The sequence below is a fragment of the Calliphora vicina genome, chromosome 2 (assembly GCF_958450345.1).
Source record: "Calliphora vicina chromosome 2, idCalVici1.1, whole genome shotgun sequence".
Classification (NCBI taxonomy): Eukaryota; Metazoa; Arthropoda; class Insecta; order Diptera; family Calliphoridae; genus Calliphora; species Calliphora vicina.
In genome coordinates this window covers 56,667,189-56,686,255 of record NC_088781.1, presented here as the reverse complement: position 1 = coordinate 56,686,255, position 19,067 = coordinate 56,667,189, and the positions used below count along the sequence as shown (strand labels likewise).

The 19,067-nt window shown below is 30.6% G+C and overlaps 1 protein-coding gene across 3 annotated transcripts in view; it reads left to right on the top strand.

The window, feature by feature from the left end:
- The window catches only part of dac (dachshund), a 37,877-nt gene extending 19,123 nt beyond the window's left edge, over nucleotides 1-18,754 (top strand). The window contains exons 3-11 of one of the 3 annotated variants that reach the window (XM_065500911.1): nucleotides 1,552-1,688; nucleotides 8,382-8,658; nucleotides 9,463-9,563; nucleotides 9,808-10,080; nucleotides 10,220-10,729; nucleotides 10,847-10,930; nucleotides 15,840-16,184; nucleotides 16,461-17,009; nucleotides 18,554-18,754. In XM_065500911.1, coding sequence (XP_065356983.1) covers nucleotides 1,552-1,688; nucleotides 8,382-8,658; nucleotides 9,463-9,563; nucleotides 9,808-10,080; nucleotides 10,220-10,729; nucleotides 10,847-10,930; nucleotides 15,840-16,184; nucleotides 16,461-17,009; nucleotides 18,554-18,690 — 2,413 coding nt within the window. In that variant the 3' untranslated portion in view covers nucleotides 18,691-18,754. Of the gene's footprint in view, nucleotides 1-1,530; nucleotides 1,689-8,381; nucleotides 8,659-9,462; nucleotides 9,564-9,807; nucleotides 10,081-10,219; nucleotides 10,730-10,846; nucleotides 10,931-15,839; nucleotides 16,185-16,407; nucleotides 17,010-18,553 lie in introns of those variants that run through there. The other 2 variants (XM_065500910.1, XM_065500912.1) reach the window with 2 other exon arrangements.
- The last annotated feature ends 313 nt before the right edge of the window (nucleotides 18,755-19,067 follow it).

Sequence of the window (19,067 nt, the reverse complement as noted above, 5' to 3'; positions counted from 1 at the left end):
CCAAGTTGTGACTGGTTAGGACTTATTAAAGCAAACACTATCAGGTATCTCATGGAAATTTTTGGAGCTATAGCTCCAACGCGTTTGTGATAAATAAATTTGATTGTTCCAATTAAATTGTCTTCCCTGTAAAGTTCAAGTGTAATTCTTAGTTTTTACTGATGTTGTGTATTTATTTCCACATAACAATTGTAATTTAATTGTTATCTAGTTAAAAAGGTTTTTTATTTTGTAGGTAAATAGTAAATGGCCTAAAAACTTGACCTTTTTTTCTATGTAAATTGTAACCAAGAGCAAATAAAGGCGCTATAATAAAACAATAAAACCCTATAGTCTAGTAAAATGTAAAAATTAGATAAAATTCTTATCTCCAGCACTCTTATAGAGATATAAAGCGATGATGTAGTCATAGTTTAGTAAATAAACTTCATAAATCTTTGTTTGTGCACAGTAGTTACACAAAATATTTGCCAAAAACAAATTTAAATAGGGGAGAGAGCACACAACTAACTGGGTAATAATATTTAAGACCCAACTATAAAAAAATATTGTACTTAATAATAATAGTAGCAAAACAGTAGCATATTTATTTAAAAATTAACTTTTTAAACAAAGTCATAAATTTGTTTTATTATTTATTTAAGATTTATTTATCCACATTTTGTACGCGTACCTATGTAGTTTAACGTAAAATCTCTAAATAAATATTAGACTAGAAAAACATTAAAAAAAACTAAAATAAAATATTATTATCTCAATAGGAATATAAACAAATAAATAAATAAATAAACTATTGTCTGGTAAAGTGAAGCTGTCTTTCATAAAGTTTGTGTGTGTGTATTTTCATAATTTCCTGCAGTTAAATAAATTAAAACAATAAAAAAATTGTTAAATAAATAAAGAAATCCACTAAGAATGTCTACGCAATTTAAATAATAAATCATATGGGAAATTGGACTTTTTAACATGAAATTAAAGCATATTATATGAAATATTAAGGATACTCACAGTTTGTTAAAAATTAGATTTAGAAATCAAAAAATTTGTTTTAATAATTAAATTTTGTTATTGAAATATTGTTTAAATTTAGATTCTATGGATAGAACAAGCTTTAAAAGCTCTTAAGTTTGAAATGTATTAAGGGTATTCACAGTTTTACACAAAATTATAATTTTTTATTTAAAAAATAATATATTAGTTATTCCTAGAATAAATGTAATGTATTTAATTAATATTAACATTTTATTTTTAAAATGTATTAACTGTGAATACCCTTCTTAAATTTGTAATTAAAATCTTTAACTTTTCTTAACAAAAGTAACGCAAATCTGCAGTTGATACATAAAAATAGTAAAAATGAGCTAAAATAGTGTATGATTGTGTTGTGCGACATATAGAGATTTAAAAGAATAAATTACATTCCTTTCAATCCCTGCAAAAAAAACTAAAAAAATGATCTTGAAACTAAAACGGCAGAAGGCTTATTTGCGTTACTAATTTTATTCAAACAATTAATTTTAATCCAAACAGTAACTCTCTGCAATTCCGCAGTTCCAGGCCGGGTAGACCGCCAAAACGTGGACCCGTAGGATTATCCTTGCCACCCACCCATCTCAGCCAGCATCCACAATTGAAAAAGCATCGTCTAGATAATGGAGATTATCCCTATGAAAACGGTCATATTACAGGTAAGAAACAGCCCAAAAAAATTATATCATTCCCCATAGAAATCTTGCTATATCATTTAAAATTCAACGCCTTCTTGTTTTTTTATAAAAAGCGGCTTCTTTTTTCTAAACAAAACATCTTTTTATGAAAATTGAAATTGAAAAAAAACTCAAAACGCCACATTCGTTCTAAGTTTATGCCGCCAAATAGCCTGCATGACTTAACACTTTTTGCCTTAAAAAGATTTTAAATGTGTGTTAAGTAGTTTTTTTTCCTTTTCTTACACTCTTTCATGACTTCTTAAGAACTCAAAGAAGAAGTTTTTTTTTTGTTTTTTTTTGTAACAAATCTTAAGAAAAGAATTATAATCTTGTAATTTGTAAATCAATAAAAACAATGAAATAAATCTAAAGATATAAATAAATTTCAACAAATCATTGCATACATTAGTGTTAAAGAACAAAATGTTTCTGTTTTTTTTTCTTTTTTAATTCGAGATTTATTGTTCGCTACATAAAAGTAGTAAGTTTTTTCAATACATTGAATAAAAGTAGGCGTGGTTGAGTTGTCAAAAAATATTGTTATTGAAAACTACAGATGGCATGAAACTAAGTATAAAAATCCATTAAATAGTTGTACAACTTTTTCCATCTTTTATGTTTGTGAGAATCTTAAATAGTAAATCAATAATAAAAGATTTAAATCTATATTTAGATTAGAGTTTAAAGAATTACTAGCAAAAAAATAAAATTAATAGTTATAAAATTAAATAGTAATAAATAGTAATAAAATTAATAGTAATAAGACGATGTTAGTCCTTACTGTTGGTTGTTAGAGGAACCAGTTCAGGAATTAACTCTCGTCATCTTATTCTTTTGTTATCTTTCTGGTTACTTTTTGAGCCGTAAAGTGAAAACTGGAACATCATCATAAGATAATGAACATTTGTATCTATATGGATGGGTTTTCAGCAATGAAAGATCTCAGTTCGTATATGCTTACGTAGAGTTAGTGCTGGTTCACACACGTCAAGTTTACTTGCAAAAGTCTTGAGTTTGTAGATGAGAGAGGAGAGGAGATTGGAAAGATTTTCTTCTTTTTCTTCCTCTTTTTTGTGTAAACTCAGGACTCGCTCAACTAAACTTGACGTGTGTGAACCAGCTTTTAGTATGGTTTGCTGAATAAACCGGTTCTACTTTACACTAATTTGTATCACGTTTAGACTCTTTCGTTCTGTTGATTGTGTTTTCCTATAAAATAGATGAATGAAGATGAGAACAACTTTTAGGATATTAAAACTCATTTGCTCGATTAATTGCTCGATTAAATAACAAAGAAATTGTTCCGACGAGGAGGAAAAGGATTCGGAACAACATCATATTTGCGACTGACTCGTTTTGGGGACTATCTCTGAGATGTGATCAGATTTGTTTCACATTTTCAATTCATTTAACATTTCTGAAACGCGGAATTTTTATAGTTCCAAATTGTTTTCCAGCTTTGTCTGAAAAACTTTCCTACAGTTGGGATGCCTATTGGACATTAGCAGCTTATTACCTAAATAATTTTGTTTATTATCTATTTTGTAGGTTTAAAAATCAAATATTTTAATTAGTGAAACTAAAAAGACGAAGCGAGTCGTTGTTTATTTGGTTCCCATGGTAGCTCGTGAGCCAGACTAACTATGGCTTTTAGGTATCTGATTCTGGGTTCTCATTCCTCAGATAGATCGTTAGGTATATGTTCGCTCAGAGATACATATTTTAATAAAGGAAAAGTATGACATTGGAAGATATGGTGAAAGACTTAATTTCCACGATTCCGGCAACTGCCACCGATCACACAGTGAATCGTTAATACTGACATTAGCCCCGATATATTCTTCCGATTCCAATTAAATAATTATTTAGTGTGTTTCACATCGTACGGATGCCTAATTTCCCTGGCAACCTTGGTAATTTCCGGTTTGTGTCATATATTAGAAGTTTCCTGAGAGGCTTCTAATATATATCCATTTACTAGCAGATCAAGAAGGATGTAAAACTCAACTTAGACATCATGGTCGACGGCGTTCAAAATCCGACAATGAACCACTGAAAATCTTGGGTGTCACTTTTGATAGCCTTTTTACCTCCTCAGCACACGACACTGACGACATACAATACGATTGGCCGGTCAGTGGTTAACTATGCTGCTCCAGTGTGGTCGCCTTCGTTAAGTGATACTCAGTGGAGAAATATTCAATGCTGTAAAAATGTAACCTCCGAGCACCACCTTCACAAGGAAACTAAGGTTCTATCGGTCAAGGAACATAACGTCATGCTGACGCAACAGTTCCTTCTGGGATGTCACCGGAGGAGTCATCCAAACTTCAACAACACACAGTTGGTGTATCCTCCGAGGCATGTCAGAAAGGACCTTAGAAAATACGAGGACAGCATACAGAAGTATGTGCAGGATCCATTGGATCGCAGTTCGTATATGACAGCTTTGAATGACATTCGTAGAGACGCCATCAATTCCGCGGTAGCAGGATACCGTATGAATGTCGTACTTGGAGGTCGCCCACCACCGATAGCAGACGCCGAGAAGATTCTGCCGCGGAAAACAAGAGTCGTCCTGGCACAACTAAGATCAGGATGGAGCAACTTATGCCCAGCATGTGGTCAGGGTCCTCATGATACCCTCCACATTTTCAACTGTCCAGCCAGCCCTAATTTACTACGTCCAGTAGATTTATGGATTCATCCAGCAGAAGTAGCACAATTTCTTGGACTTGATATTGCAGAACCCCCAGATTAAATATTGTAAAATTGTTCACGCTGCTACAACACCAACTAGCAGATCAACGTTCAGATCATGACCGCAGATGGACCCAAGTCAGGGTTATGTCAGATTGATTTCCAAGCCTTCCTTGCAATGTTTGACTATGTTAGAAGACGTAGTATAAGTAGTATAAGCTTAAAGTGTTGCCTGAAATTTGAAGAAGTTGCCTACTCCAAATATTCCTTTCCATCGCCAAGCCGTATTGAGAACTTTCATCCTAGTCCACATAGTCTTCTCGTTTGGAAAGAATAATAACTTTGAAGCGTTATGTAGTCAGATGTTTGACTTAAGAGCGTGGGAAGCATAAACAAGATCCTTGTCTGTTGATATGTTCTAGATCTTCAGCATCAAAATGGTCTCAGCGTACTCTAGGTGGTTACAGCCATTTAGTAAAGGTTTATTTGAATTACCCTAAAAGACTAGTATGCAGAGCATCAGTTATCTCGATCAATACAAATCTCTGAATTCTATACAGTTGATCCCCATGGTATTTCCTTTTAGTTGAGGTCCACAAAAATAGAGATTCGTAAGTCAATGCTGGACATATTATCGGGGTGGGCATCCTCTATAGTCAAATGTTTGATTTAAGAGCGTGGGAAGTAATGTTCTAGACCTCTACAGTCATACAAAAACGAGGAGAGCATACAGAGGAATTACGCTGAAACACTAGTATGCAGAGCATCAGTTATCTCGAACAATGCAAATCTCTTAATTCTATACAGTGGATCCACAAGAAATTTCGTAAGTCAATACTGGACATTATGATTGCGGTGTGCATCCTCGGGTTCTTATTAGGGATGCAAATCAAAATTTTACCGAGTCCTGGAATTAGTAAATTCCAGTTCCATTTGGCATCCCAATATCCAATTCAACTGCTCATATATATATCAACATTTAGGACCTCCTGAGCCCGTTGTCTTGCTGAAGGCCCCTTCTATATCCAGACAAGCTATCATTGTATATTAAGAATTTAAAACGAATATCCACAAGTTCCCACAAAAATGGTCGGTTTGCTATAAATATTATTGGTTTATAAAATTCTTTTGATGCTGCCAACCTAATGTACTATTCTATACAAAAAAAGTGTATTAACCCAGAAAACCACACAGGTTTTTACATTGTTGCCAAAAGGTTTTTTAGAAAAATTCTACAACTACTGGCCATATATTTAACAAATCATCATGGATTTTTAGCTGTTCTCAAGAAACAGACACAAACAGCTACTAAGAATTAAACATTCGTAAACCAATAATCATAAGAAACAAAAAGAAAATGAAATTATTTCAAATTACAATACAACCATTATCAAGTCAGTGAGTGAGATTGACGGACAGACATACAATCAGACAACAAATATGTACACATGGTATTGTACTGAAAAAAAAAGATTCTTCAACATTCTTTATACATTTCATAGCAATCGATAATGGTGGACTGTTTTCAATATTTTTCTTTTCAAAACGTTTAAAACTGCTAAACACAATGAAATATAACCATAATTCGGGGGTTTAATGCTCAAGAAACAGTGATTGAACCGGGGATTCATACAAACATATGAATTGCAACAAAGAAAATGAAAACAGGAATATTTTGATTGTTAAACCTTAGAGAAATAAAGAAATCGTGCTGCAGTTGGCAAAGACACGATGCTGCTGCTAAAAGAAAAAAGAAACAGTGAAAATGAGAACAATAATGAAATGTTGAACAATTTGATTTGTTTTGTATTGTTGTTTACGACAATTGTAGGTTATGGTTGCAAATAACTTGTGTAACTTGCAAGTTGCAACCATCATCATCATTTTCATCTACATTTCAAATCTTCCTACCACTAAACATTGCAACATTGCTTAAGATTTGTTTGAATGAATTCAATACATGGGATTGTAGGAATTGAAACTTGTTTAATTTTATGGCGATTTGTTTTATTTCTCCAAAAAGGAAGTCTTAAGATAATGATTGTAGTGCTTTTGTTGGTATTTTGATATTTATAACTTTGAGGCAGTTTCTGAAATGATGATTGTAAACCATTTGCCAAAACAATAGAGGCTTTAAATTGATGTGTTTGAATTGTAAAAGGCCTCAAGTAATATATTTTGCTAAATTTAAAGTCATAGGCATTTAAATGTCAATAAGTGGTTGTTGGCTGAGAAATTAGTTGCAGGCGAAAGTGTAAGGCGAGATAGAAAAATATATAGAAATTAGTGATTAACAAAGTTTTAAATTTTTTTTAAAACTTTTTTTAGTTTCTCTAATCACTATTAAACTGTTTTCCTTAATTAATTATTTAATTTTTTCACCAAATCGTTTTGAGACCTCCCACTTTAAACAAAAACCGAAACAAATTAAAAATGTTAAAATGCAATTACCACAATATTTTTTTTGTTTTTGTTGTAATATTATTTTTAAACCAGATAAAAATAATTTGCTCAAAACTATTCAACCATATTTTTGTGGTTTTACAGTAACGACCCCGGTGCAAAAACAAAAAAAACGAAAAAAGTGAAATGAAAACAATAACGAAAATGTGCTGGGAATTTACAATTGTACTCTCAGCAGTGACGTACTAAATGATAAAACACGCATATTCAGGACGGACGTACTAAAGGGGGAAATGGAAATGGTTGAAATAACCCTGAAATTAACAAAAATGTCAACAAAATAGTTGCTGGGGTTTTTATTTTTCGTTCGTTCAGTATTTTAAATAAAAATTTAAAATTACAAAAACAAAAATGTGACAAATATTTTTGTAAAGGTGTGTTCGTGTTTGTGTGAGGGAAAAACAGTGACAGCAGCAAAAAAAAGTTGGCCATAATAATATGGCTGAAAATGAATGGCATCTACACAAACAAAAAACGCAGACATGTATTAGACTAAAAACAAAAAATGTTTTAACAAAAAAGTAAAAAATCTAGTATAAACAATTTTTGTTTGAATGTATGGACTTGCATGTGTAACCCAGCAGTTAAGCAAGTAGCCAACGTCCCAATCCCTTTTAGACAGTAATTGTCACTAATGCCTGATAACTTGTCTGACTCCAATTGATATAATTTGAGTCATTTGACACGTATATGCTCTTTGCAGGGCAGATAGAAGTTACTTTATTCATCCCAGGTAATCTAGATTGAAGTCAATTGTCACTAAAGTGTCTCTAAGTAATCTAGAATGCAGTCACTTTAAACATTTATTTTGTACTGCACCATAGAAAGTAGTTATTTGACCCACCAAAAGTAACCTATTGGAAAGTGGTCGGAGGATGGATTGTTTACAAGTTTTGTAGCTAATCAAATAACCAGCTAGGTAGCTAGTAAGAAACTGACTATATGTCACCGGTATGTGAATCCAATGCCATTGGACCATCAGACAGTCTCATTGTAATCAAAAGGGATCAATAACTAGTCACGTAGCTACTTATGTAAATGATAGTTAAAATCACTAGTTCGGGACAGTCTCCTAGAACTGCTGGGAAAGTGATTACCCTTACTGAGCTGTATGCTTTTGGCATAATACAGGTGGGCAATTGCCAATTGAGAATGTTTCTTATTATGAAAATTATTATAAATATTACAAACATATCAGGGAAATCTACAGTTTTTTTCTTTAATTTTTTATTAGGGTCTGTCTTGTAGTTATTTTTTTGTTTTGGTCTTAAGACCTGCAATTATTTTGTGCTTAAAATTCTATATTCTTAAGAAACATTGTAGAAATATGTTCACAAAATTGTTTGCATACCTACAAACAAGTGAACAAAACACAGTTAAAAGATTCTTAAATATGAAAATATTTTCTTTAAAATTTCTAAAAAAGTTGTACTTTATTTAGAATTTATTTTAATATATTTTTCTAGCTTTTATTTTAAATCCCTTTCTTTTATTTTATATTCTTTTCAGATATGAACCGCTTGGAAAAGTCTCCTTTATTAGCCAATGGCTATAATCCCCCGCCTATTAATCACATGGCATTTATGCAAATGAATCATCATCCCGGTTCTGCTCTAATGTCACCCGGTATGCCTCCACATGGTCTTCATGCCCGGCCTGACAGTCAAATGCTAAAGGCCGCCGCTCAAAGTGGCATGTCGGCTGCAAATATGGATGCTTTAGCCAGATCCGGTATATGGGAGAATTGTCGGGCAGCCTATGAGGATATTGTTAAGCATTTGGAGAGGTAAGTCCACAAGCATAAAAATCCTAATAGTAAAAAGCTCGCTAAACTTCTCCATACATTCAAAATATTTAAAATTTTAAAAAGCTCATGAATTTTTTAAAGAAAAATTAAGCCCAATCCAACAAATTTGCAGAGACCTATTGAAGACATTTTTATTATTATAAAAGCTTTTTATGAAACTTTTTCTAACAAGTTTAAGCTTGAAAAATTTTACTACAACGGATTGAAAAGAACTTTAAAATATCGTATTTTCAAACATGATTTTAACTTTAAACTTTTTATATCAAAAAAGTTCATCAAAAGTTTCACTTTGGAATGCTTTTGACGTTTTTCCAAAAACCTAAGCCTAATATTACATTTTTGCGGGGACGTGTTAAAGAGATTTGTATTTTCGTAAAAGCTTTTAAGATGTAGCTTTTCAAGAAACCCTTTCTGGCATGTTTAAGTTAAGAAAGCTCAACTGTAAAAGTTTGAAAAGCACTCAGAAAGAACTTTAAAAATGCTTATTTTCATACAAGATTTTAACATAAAACTTACTTTGTTTTCCAATAATTAAGACCAATCTTACAATTTTAAGAAATAAAACATGTTTAAGCTTAGAAGTCTTAAAACTGTAAATGTTTCAAAACACTTCCAACAATACAAATATTCAAAGTTAAAAAAGCTTTAGGGACGAAAGCTTTCATCTGCACCCTACCCTTGGGTTTAATTATTTTTTTTAATTTTTCCACATATTAATTCTTTAAAGCTTTTCTGTTTCCTAACATATTTTCATGAAAAAAACTTTATTATTCTCTATTGCAGACTTCGAGAGGAGCGTACCGACGAACGTCAACAAATGGGTGGAGTTGGAGGCGGCATAATTGGTGGTGAACAAAAACCACGTGATTTAAGTTCACGTAACTGTAAGTATGATAACTAAATAAAAGCCAAGACGATGAGACAATTAACGAAAAATTAGTTTTGAACAGAGTGTAATTTCCTCCGAAAAACAAAAGGAAATTACATTCGCGAAGAATATTTCGATAATTTCACTTAATTACACCCTAAATTTCTAAACAGATATGCTTCTATAACGAATTATTGTATCATTCATTCATTCCTTTAAATTAATATTTGATTTAATTTTTCTCTATTTTCATTAACCAGGTTCCCCCAATCGTCAAAGTCCTGTGTTAAATCTTTCCAAATCGGGAGGTAATACCGATCAGGGTAGCAATTGTGATGAGCGTAGCGAACGTAGTGATATGCATTCCCCAGCCCACTCAGTCCGCGACGACAGCATAGAACGGGCCAGTGGTCGTAGTGTTGGTGAAATTGGTGGTGGCAATGTCACAAATATGGATGAAGATGAGGATATTGAAAACCTAAGTGATGACAATGTGTCGGAAGTGGATGAAAGAATGGGCAAAGATGATGAAGGTAAGAAAGGTTTTAAATTGTAAAAAAATAATAATGAAAGAAACAGCTTTTAATTGCATTATTTATTCTTTAGCAACTTAGAAGGATTTTATTTAACAATATTCCCAATTTGTTTGTTTTATTTTTGATTTTCCCTCAGATTTAAGTGATGTTGAACGCGATAATAATTCTCCTGCCTCACAACGTCTCCAGCGCGCCCATAATATGCCCCACAACATGCCCCATCACAATGCCGCGCTGGTGGGTGCGGTAGATCGTGTCTCCGTGAATGTCTTAAGCGATCATGATCCCACTCATCCAGCTTTGCAACATGGTTCACCCTCACACAATGCAGCAGTGGCTGCTCTGCAACATCAACGTGCTTTAAATTACTCCACACTGGCAGCGGCAGCAGCCGCTGCTAATGGCCCTTCGTTACCAGTCGCAGTCAGTGCTGGTGCTCTAACACCCAACGAAGCTTTATTGGCGGCAAGTGATGCCTCCACAGCGGCTGCCGCCTTAGCAGCGGGAGGTCTTACCCTTGGCCCTCTAGCCATGGATCCTGGTGTACCCTCTTCCACCGAGACTTTGCTGCGAAATATACAAAGTCTTTTGAAAGTGGCGGCTGATAATGCCCGTCAACAGGAACGGGCCTTAAGTTATGAAAAAGGTAAGTTTGATTGCTAGATTTTTTATCTTAAAAGTATTTATTTGTTGTGACTTTTTCTTTGTTTTTTTACTAACTTTCTCTGTTGTATTGTTTTTTTATATTTGTTTGTTTCATTAGCTGAATTAAAAATGGATGTTTTACGCGAACGTGAAGTTAAAGACTCATTAGAAAGGCAATTAGTTGATGAGCGGAAGTTAAGAGGTAAGTTCAAAAAGACTTTATTTGCATTTCAATTTATTTTTTGTTATTTAAACAATTGACTGTGTTTTAAAAGAAAACAAAAGGAGAGTTATGCTATGGAGAAACTACCGACACGTTTTTAAGATCAAAATAGCTTGATCAGTCATTTAAATTAACAAATGACCACAAAGTATGACCTAAAGGGTTTTTTGATTTTCAATTGTGTTTTTGTTGTAGGAGTAATGCGAAAAAGAAATTAACATTTTAACAGCAGTTGTTAGGATTGGTGGTGTGATAAGTGTGACCTAACAAGGGATTTGGTTTTAGTTGGTAAAACAAATTTAACAATCGTTTGGTTTCTTTTTTTGTGTTGTTTAGCACATGACTAAGCTTCTGTTAGGTTTCAGCGACGGCTTAGCTATTATCAAATTAAATGTTAGTAAGTTGCAATTGCATAAGTTAATTGAGTGGAGAGACTTTAATTTTCAAATCACCTACATTGAATATCTGTTGTTGCAATATAAATCTTTGAAATTGTATTTGTGTTGAACTGTGATTAAAATTTTGTATATTTTTGTATTATTTTGTTTTTTCTTAATAAGTCTTTTTGTACCCACTACCATAAATATAGGGGGTATATTGATTTCGTCATTCCGTTTGTTTAGAAATATTGGTCGAATACCCTCAAAAGTATATATATTCCGGGTCCGTAAAAAATTCTAAGCCGATATAGTAAAGGGAACAATCAAATGGATTCACTTGAGCTGTACAAAAGACGGAAATCTTTGAGAGGATACCTCTTAACATAACTTATCGGCACAGACTTAATGTTAAGGGTACAGAATTTGTTATAAATAAAAGCTTTTTCATAAAATAAGGTTTCTGGTTGTTGAGACATGAAGGATTTAACAAAAACAAGATTTTGTTTAAACTAATTTGTTTCAAAAATAAGCGATTTAGGAAATTTACTTTCCTCAAAAAAGCATTTCTCACCAAAAAAAAAAATATATCTTTCATACAAAATGTTCAGAAAAAGGTTTAACTAAAAAGGATTTTTTATTAAGGCTTCTACATTGAAAATGCATTTTCAGCAAAAAAAATTGAAAATACTTTTTCAATAGAAAAGTACCTTCTTTTATTGAAAAATTTGTTTTCAGTAGAAAAGTTCGTGAAAAATAATTTTCACCAAAACGCTTATACTTAAAGCTAATTTTTTTTTGCTGAAAATGCTTTCTCAATGTAAAAGTTTATCTTTATAGAAAAAGTCTTTTCAAAGTAAAACCATTGTTTATAGAAAACTTTTTTTTAAATTAAAAGCATTTCTTATAGAAACAACTAATCCATTTTTGATAAGGAGCTTTTTCAAGTGTTTTCTTAAGAAAATGTTTTCAAAGTAATATATTGATTTTGTAAAGAAATACTTTCTTTAGACGATGCTTTTTTAAAGTAAAATCCTTTTTTTAAACATTTACTTTGAAAAGCTTTTTCTAAAAAAAAGTTTTTGATTTGAAAAAGCTTTTTCTATAAAAAAACTTTTAAGCTTTTACTGTATTTTTTTTTAACTTTTCCTTTAAAAACTGCTTTGAATTTTTTTTATAAAAAGGCTTTTACGTTGAAAAATCTTATTTTTCGACAAAAGGATTTTACTTTGAAAATACTTTCTTTATATGAACTCTTACTTTGGAAAAGCTCCTTAACCAAAATTGGATAAGTTGTTTCTATAAGAAATGCTTTTAATTTAAAAAAAACTTTTTTTATAAAAACGGCTTTTACCTTGAAAACTTTTACTTTGAGAAAGCATTTTCAACAAAAAATACTTTTGCTTTAAATAAAGTTTTCTATAAAACAAAGAATTTTACTTCGAAAAAGCTTCTTCAACAAACTGTTGCTGTAATAAAGTCTTTTAAAACCTTTTTTCAGTAAAAATTTTCTTGAAAAAATTTTTTTACCAAAAAGCTTTTTTTATAAAAATTGTTTTTGTTTTAAAAAAATTCTTACTTTAAAACAGCTTTTTCTATAAAAATTGATTTCAAACTTTTTCTATAAAAAATGCTTTTAAACTCCTTCTATAGAAAAAGCTTTTTCTTTGAAAAGGCTTTTATTATGAAAAATATTTTTTCTAAAAAAGGATTTTACTTAAAAATTAATTTTCTAAAAAAAGTATTTCTTTACAAAAACAATATATTACATTGGATTAGTTGTTTCTATAAGAAATGCTTTTAATTTAAAAAAGAATTTTCTATAATCAATGGTTTTACTTTGAAAAGGCTTTTACTATAAACAAAAAAAGCTTTGAAAAGCTGTTGCTATAAGAAAGTCTCTTGCTTTGAAAAAGCTTTTCTATAAAAAATGCTTTTGCTATGTAAAAGCATATTCAATAATTAAGTAAATATTTCACTTTGAAGCAGTGTTTTCACTATAAAAGGCTTTTACTGTTTAAAATCCATTTCACAAAAAATAAAAAAATTTTTGCCACAAATACGATTTTTCATAAAAATATCAGATTTAATAAAGAGCTTTTTAACAAAATAAGCATTTTCTTTTAAAAATTGTGTCAGACTTTCTGAAATAAATGGAAGCGTCTATATGATTCGCTATTGCCCAATATGTCTTACTCTTACTACTTTTCTTAATAAAATGTTTGCTAAATTTTCGTTTTAATGGAAAATAAATCTCATATTTATATAAATTTTTTTGTTCAACATTGTATTCCTTCTCTAGTGAAGTGTTTATAATACGAAATGACTCAAATAATGGCCCATAATGACACCTGATATCGTTGGGGCAAAACAGAAAACATCCATAAAGAGTTGTGTTTTATATATTTAAATCATTACTACGTTTGTCTTTCCATTTGTGGCCTCTTCTTTCCCCCCCATTGTATACAGCCCAGAGTTAAGATTGACATTCAATATCTTTAAGTTAAATGTACGAGTAGTATGTTGATGAGTCCTTTATGTGTGTTTTTTTTTTGTTTCATTGATTAACTTTTGCTGTTTTTGTTTGCATTTATTTCTTTATTTTTCTCCTCCAACCATTTATTCTTCGTATTTCAACAGAAATCATAATTCAAATAAATTTAATATCATTTGATTAGTTCATAACACTTGAATGATATTTTCTTCTTAAGAAAGACAATAAGAGTTTAGAGCTCAAGAAGAAGGAAATTATTTTGTAGCATTGAACTAAACAGTTAATGGCAAAAAAATATTAAAAAAAAAACAAATTAAGAATAAATGTGTATTAAATGAAACTTAAGAAGTTTGTTTTTGTTTTGTCAGGGAAAGAGAGAACAGAAAATTGTCAAAGATCAGATACAAAGTTTTGATTAAAAGTGATTGAACCCTTTTTTCTGTTGAAATAAAAAATTTAATATAGAGATTATAAAATTGATAAAAATTTAAAGATAAGGCACAATAAAAGTTTTATGATTCCTTTTTTTCTGTGAATAGTATTTCATATTTCAAATAAGTCCTCTCATTTAGCAAGAAATGTCACCTAAGTATTGATGTTTTGAAAAATTTCTCAAAATTCCAAATCAAATAAATAAATTTTATTAATTTCATTTAAATTTTTTGTACATGACTGGGTATTTGATAACAACCTTTAAAATAGAAATTGACACACCTAAACGCCATAATCATTCAACTGTGGCAAATAGTTGTTTAGTTTAAAGAAGAACCCACAAAAAACTTGGAATTTTTTAAACAAATTTATCGTTTTTTTTTTGTTCAGCAAATAGAAACCGAGTTAAAAGATTTATTTAGCAGCAGAGTTGATCCCCTTTTATTTTGCTTTGTTTATGGCAATAGTTTTGTTGCATGTAAATGTTGTGGCAAATTTTTGTTTCCTCTTTGGAGAATTCAAACAGATTGTATGTGGGTTTGGGGGAATGTTGGCATATGTTGCCAACCATGTTGCTTATTAAATGCAATTGTAAATTATTTATGTATTTTGAGACATTTCTTTACCATAGATTTAGTTGCAAGAGAGTTTTGTTTATGAAATGGTTGCTTAGATTGTTCTAACCTCAAATATCTTTCAAGAAAATAGCAAGATTTTTAAAAATTTAATTTAGAACAGTGTTCGGTACTCATATCCACCAGGATTCGTAAATTATTTATGTATTTTGAGACATTTCTTCAGCCTTAATTTAGTTGCTAGAGAGTTTTGCATTAGATTAGATGGCTTAGATTGTTCTAACCTCAAATATTTTTCAAGAAAATAGCAAGATTTTGAAAATTTTCATTTAGAGCTGTGGTCGGCACTCATATCCACCTGGATTCGTGCCAGTAACCAACACGAAAAGCAACAAAGTTCATCAAATTTATCGCAATCAATAGATGGTCATGCTAAAACACAGATATAATGAGCATAACATGGTATTATAATCCATGTTCTCTTAATGCCGACCACTGATTTAGAATTTTAGTACTCATTAGCACTAAAAACTAAATCTTGATCACATTGTACAATTTAATGGCTAAATGTCAGCTACAATTCAATTTCATTTATAAAAAAACTCAAACAATCTTGGCGTTAGTACTAAATTGGTTCGCTCTGAATTCATTAAAATACAATCTAACTATTAAAGAAACATTCAAATGATCTCTACTCAAGAATCTACATACCAACATGATCGAACTATCATTCGATCGACCACACACATATTCCCTGTATTATTAAATAATAAATAAATTATGCTGGCAACAAATAAAAAGAACCAACCATATTTAATGAAATTGTTCATGATTTTTATAGAAATATGATCGATTGAGTTTGTATATTTTAATTAAAAAACATGTACAGAAATAGTTGCATACTCTCCCTCCTTCGTCTTCTTCTAAATATCAAGTTTCTTTCTATATAAATACGAAAAAAAAATAAATAAAAATAAATAATTTCATCTCCTTGATCTTTTCTTTAACAGTTCTCTATCAAAAACGTTATAGACGTGAGCGTAAAATGCGTATACGTTATCAAACACAAATCGAGGGTGGCAAACGTAAATCACCAAATGCGGGTGGTGTAAATACCAGCAATACGGCCTCAAACACAAGCGGCAATAACAACAATAATAATAACAACAACAGCAGCAACAACAATAATAATAACAACAACAGTAGCAGCAATAACAATAATAATAACCACAATACATCATCATCAACAAATTCCAATAATAGTGTTAATGACGACGTCCGTTCAATAGATTCCACCTCGTTGCACAGCAAACACAGTGGCAGTATTTCGGATTTAACCAGAAAATCAGAACAAGGTAAGTTGTTAATTTTCTCAGTTCATTTCTGTTATTTATTGAATTTCTTATATTCAATCAAAAAAATGTTGTTTTTATGATAAATGTCATGTTAAAGTATTTATTGCAAGATTAAACAAGCAAATACTGTAACATTTATAAAAATCTTATAAAATAATACGCCACCTAATGCGTGTTTAACTTTTTATTTCTCTCTGTGTAACCTCCTTTTTAACCAACACAGCGTCCTCTGTTTCTGTTTCTTCTTCTTCTTGTACTTTCCCCTTAACCTCATAGATAATGATGGCAAACAAAGTGAAAAGTCTGATAAGTCCTCAATGTCCTCAATAAACTCGCATCACTCTCAAGCGCCACCACCACAACAACAACAACAGCAGCTACAACATTCTTTACTTCCGCCACAACAACACAGTGATGATCATCATCAACAACAGTCACAGTCGCTGCTGCAACAACAACAGCATCATCAACGCCATTTACGCCATCATTCGGAAAGTCCTAGCTTCAAGCGCGAACCTCAATCGGATCATGAAAGTCATAGTGCTGATGATAATCACACCTCGGTACATCATCATGCTCATCATACCCGTGCTCTCAGCGACAGTGGTCGCCATTCTTCGACCGATCGTCTTAATGATCGCGATCATGAGGATGAGCGCCGCTCTAGCGATAGGGAAAGTAATCGTCCTCCTTCGTCTCAGGCTGAAAACAGTTTGGCTGTGGCTGCTGCAGCGGCGGCAGCAGCAGCTGCCAACGGCAAAGGCCAGTGGCAGTATCCGGGCATTGATTTGATGGCCACTGGGGCATTTTGGCAAAATTATTCGGGTGAGTTTGAAAGAAGCTATTTTTTTTTTTTAATAAAAACAAAATATAAAAGTAGACATAAATTTGCAGGAAATAGGATCAGCTTTTATTTTGTATTACAATCATTTAAGACTTTTAATATTTGTTACTTTCTGTAAAATAAGTTTTTAATTTTTGGAATTTTTGGCAAAAAAATACCTTTTTGATAAACATGTGGAAATAGGGTCAGCTTTTCAATAATGCATAAGATATTAGATTCTTTTTAAACCCTTCACCATGAGTGGACATGGTATATATAAGTTAGTGACACCATAAAGTCATGAGAGGATACAGGGGGTGGGAAAAGAAAATTTTCCGCCTAACAAAACAAAAAAGTTTAATATTAAAAAGGAAAAAAAAGAAAAATGTAAAATAAATTTAACTTTATTTAAACCCCCCCCCCCCCCAAAAAAAAGGTTGACCTGGATCCGTGCCTACATAAAGTATATATATCCGTCTGTATGTTGAAATCAACTTTCCGTTACCCCCGAAAACCTTACATACATGATTAATACATCGATATATCCACGATAGACCCGGTTCGATTGATATTTAAAATCGAGAAAATCTACCCACAAATGACTGAGATATAAGGAAACCAGAACAACCTCGATTTTTTCAGAATTTTTTATTTTCACAAAAAAAATTTTTTTTTGTCATAATTTTTTTTTTCAATAATAAATTTAAAAAAAAAAAATTAAAAAATAAAATTTAAAAAAAAATGTCGATAAAAAATATTTTAAAGTATAATTTGGTGATGGGTATATAAAATTCGGCACTTTTTTTTTTTCAATAATAAATTTAAAAAAGAAATTTGAAAAATAAAATTTAAAAAAAAAATTTCGATAAAAAATATTTGAAATTTTTATTTTAAAGTATAATTTGGTGATGGGTATATAGAATTCGGCACCTTTTTTTGTCATACATTTTTTGCAATAATAAATTTAAAACAAAATTCAAAATTAAAATTTTTTTTTCAATAATAAATTTAAAAAAAAATTAAAAAATAAAATTTAAAAAAAAAATGTCGATAAAAAATATTTTAAAGTATAATTTGGTGATGGGTATATAAAATTCGGCACTTTTTTTTTTCAATAATAAATTTAAAAAAGAAATTTGAAAAAAAAAATTTGAAAAATAAAATTTAAAAAAAAAATTTCGATAAAAAATATTTGAAATTTTTATTTTAAAGTATAATTTGGTGATGGGTATATAGAATTCGGCACCTTTTTTTGTCATACATTTTTTGCAATAATAAATTTAAAACAAAATTCAAAATTAAAAAAAAATTTTGAAAAATAAAATTTATGAAAAAAATTTCGATAAAAAATGTTTAAAATTTTTATTTTAAAGTATAATTAGGTGATGGGTATATAAAATTCGGCACTGCCGAAAATAGCTTTCTTACTTCTTTTTTATTCCATTTAAGAACAATTTGAAATACATTAATTTTTGTGCAAATTTTGAAAAACGTTTTAAATATTTTAAACTAATTTGTGTTCTACCCTTTTTGCTTGCCATTCCAGAATCTTTGGCCCAAGAAATTGAATTGGAGCGCAAGACCCGTTCCGCCAATGCTGAGCGTGACGTTAAAAGTCCATTGGCAGAGAGACAAGCGGCAGCCTACTACAAAAATTCCGTACTATTTGGCAGTGCTAATTAAATAAAAGGTATTTAATAAAAATAAAAAAGGACTAGCGAACAGAATTTATTAGAAAATGTAATAAATGCGTTTAAATTAACAATTTTTGATCTCAAAGTGCAATTGTGGTGGAAAAAGAGATTTACAAAAGAATATAAATGTAAAGTAAAAAGGACATTTCATTAAAATAAAACAAAACTAAATAGTCCCCAATATTAAAGTAGAACAAAAAAGAAAATACAAATAGAAATATTTGCTTCAAAGTAAACAAGAATTTTAGTAAAATATTAAATATGACATTGTAAATAGAAATTTTGAAATATTTTTTTTTTAAATTTTTTCAAAACTTGTAATAAATATTTAAGGTGTATATAAAAAATTTTAAGTTTTCTTTAATT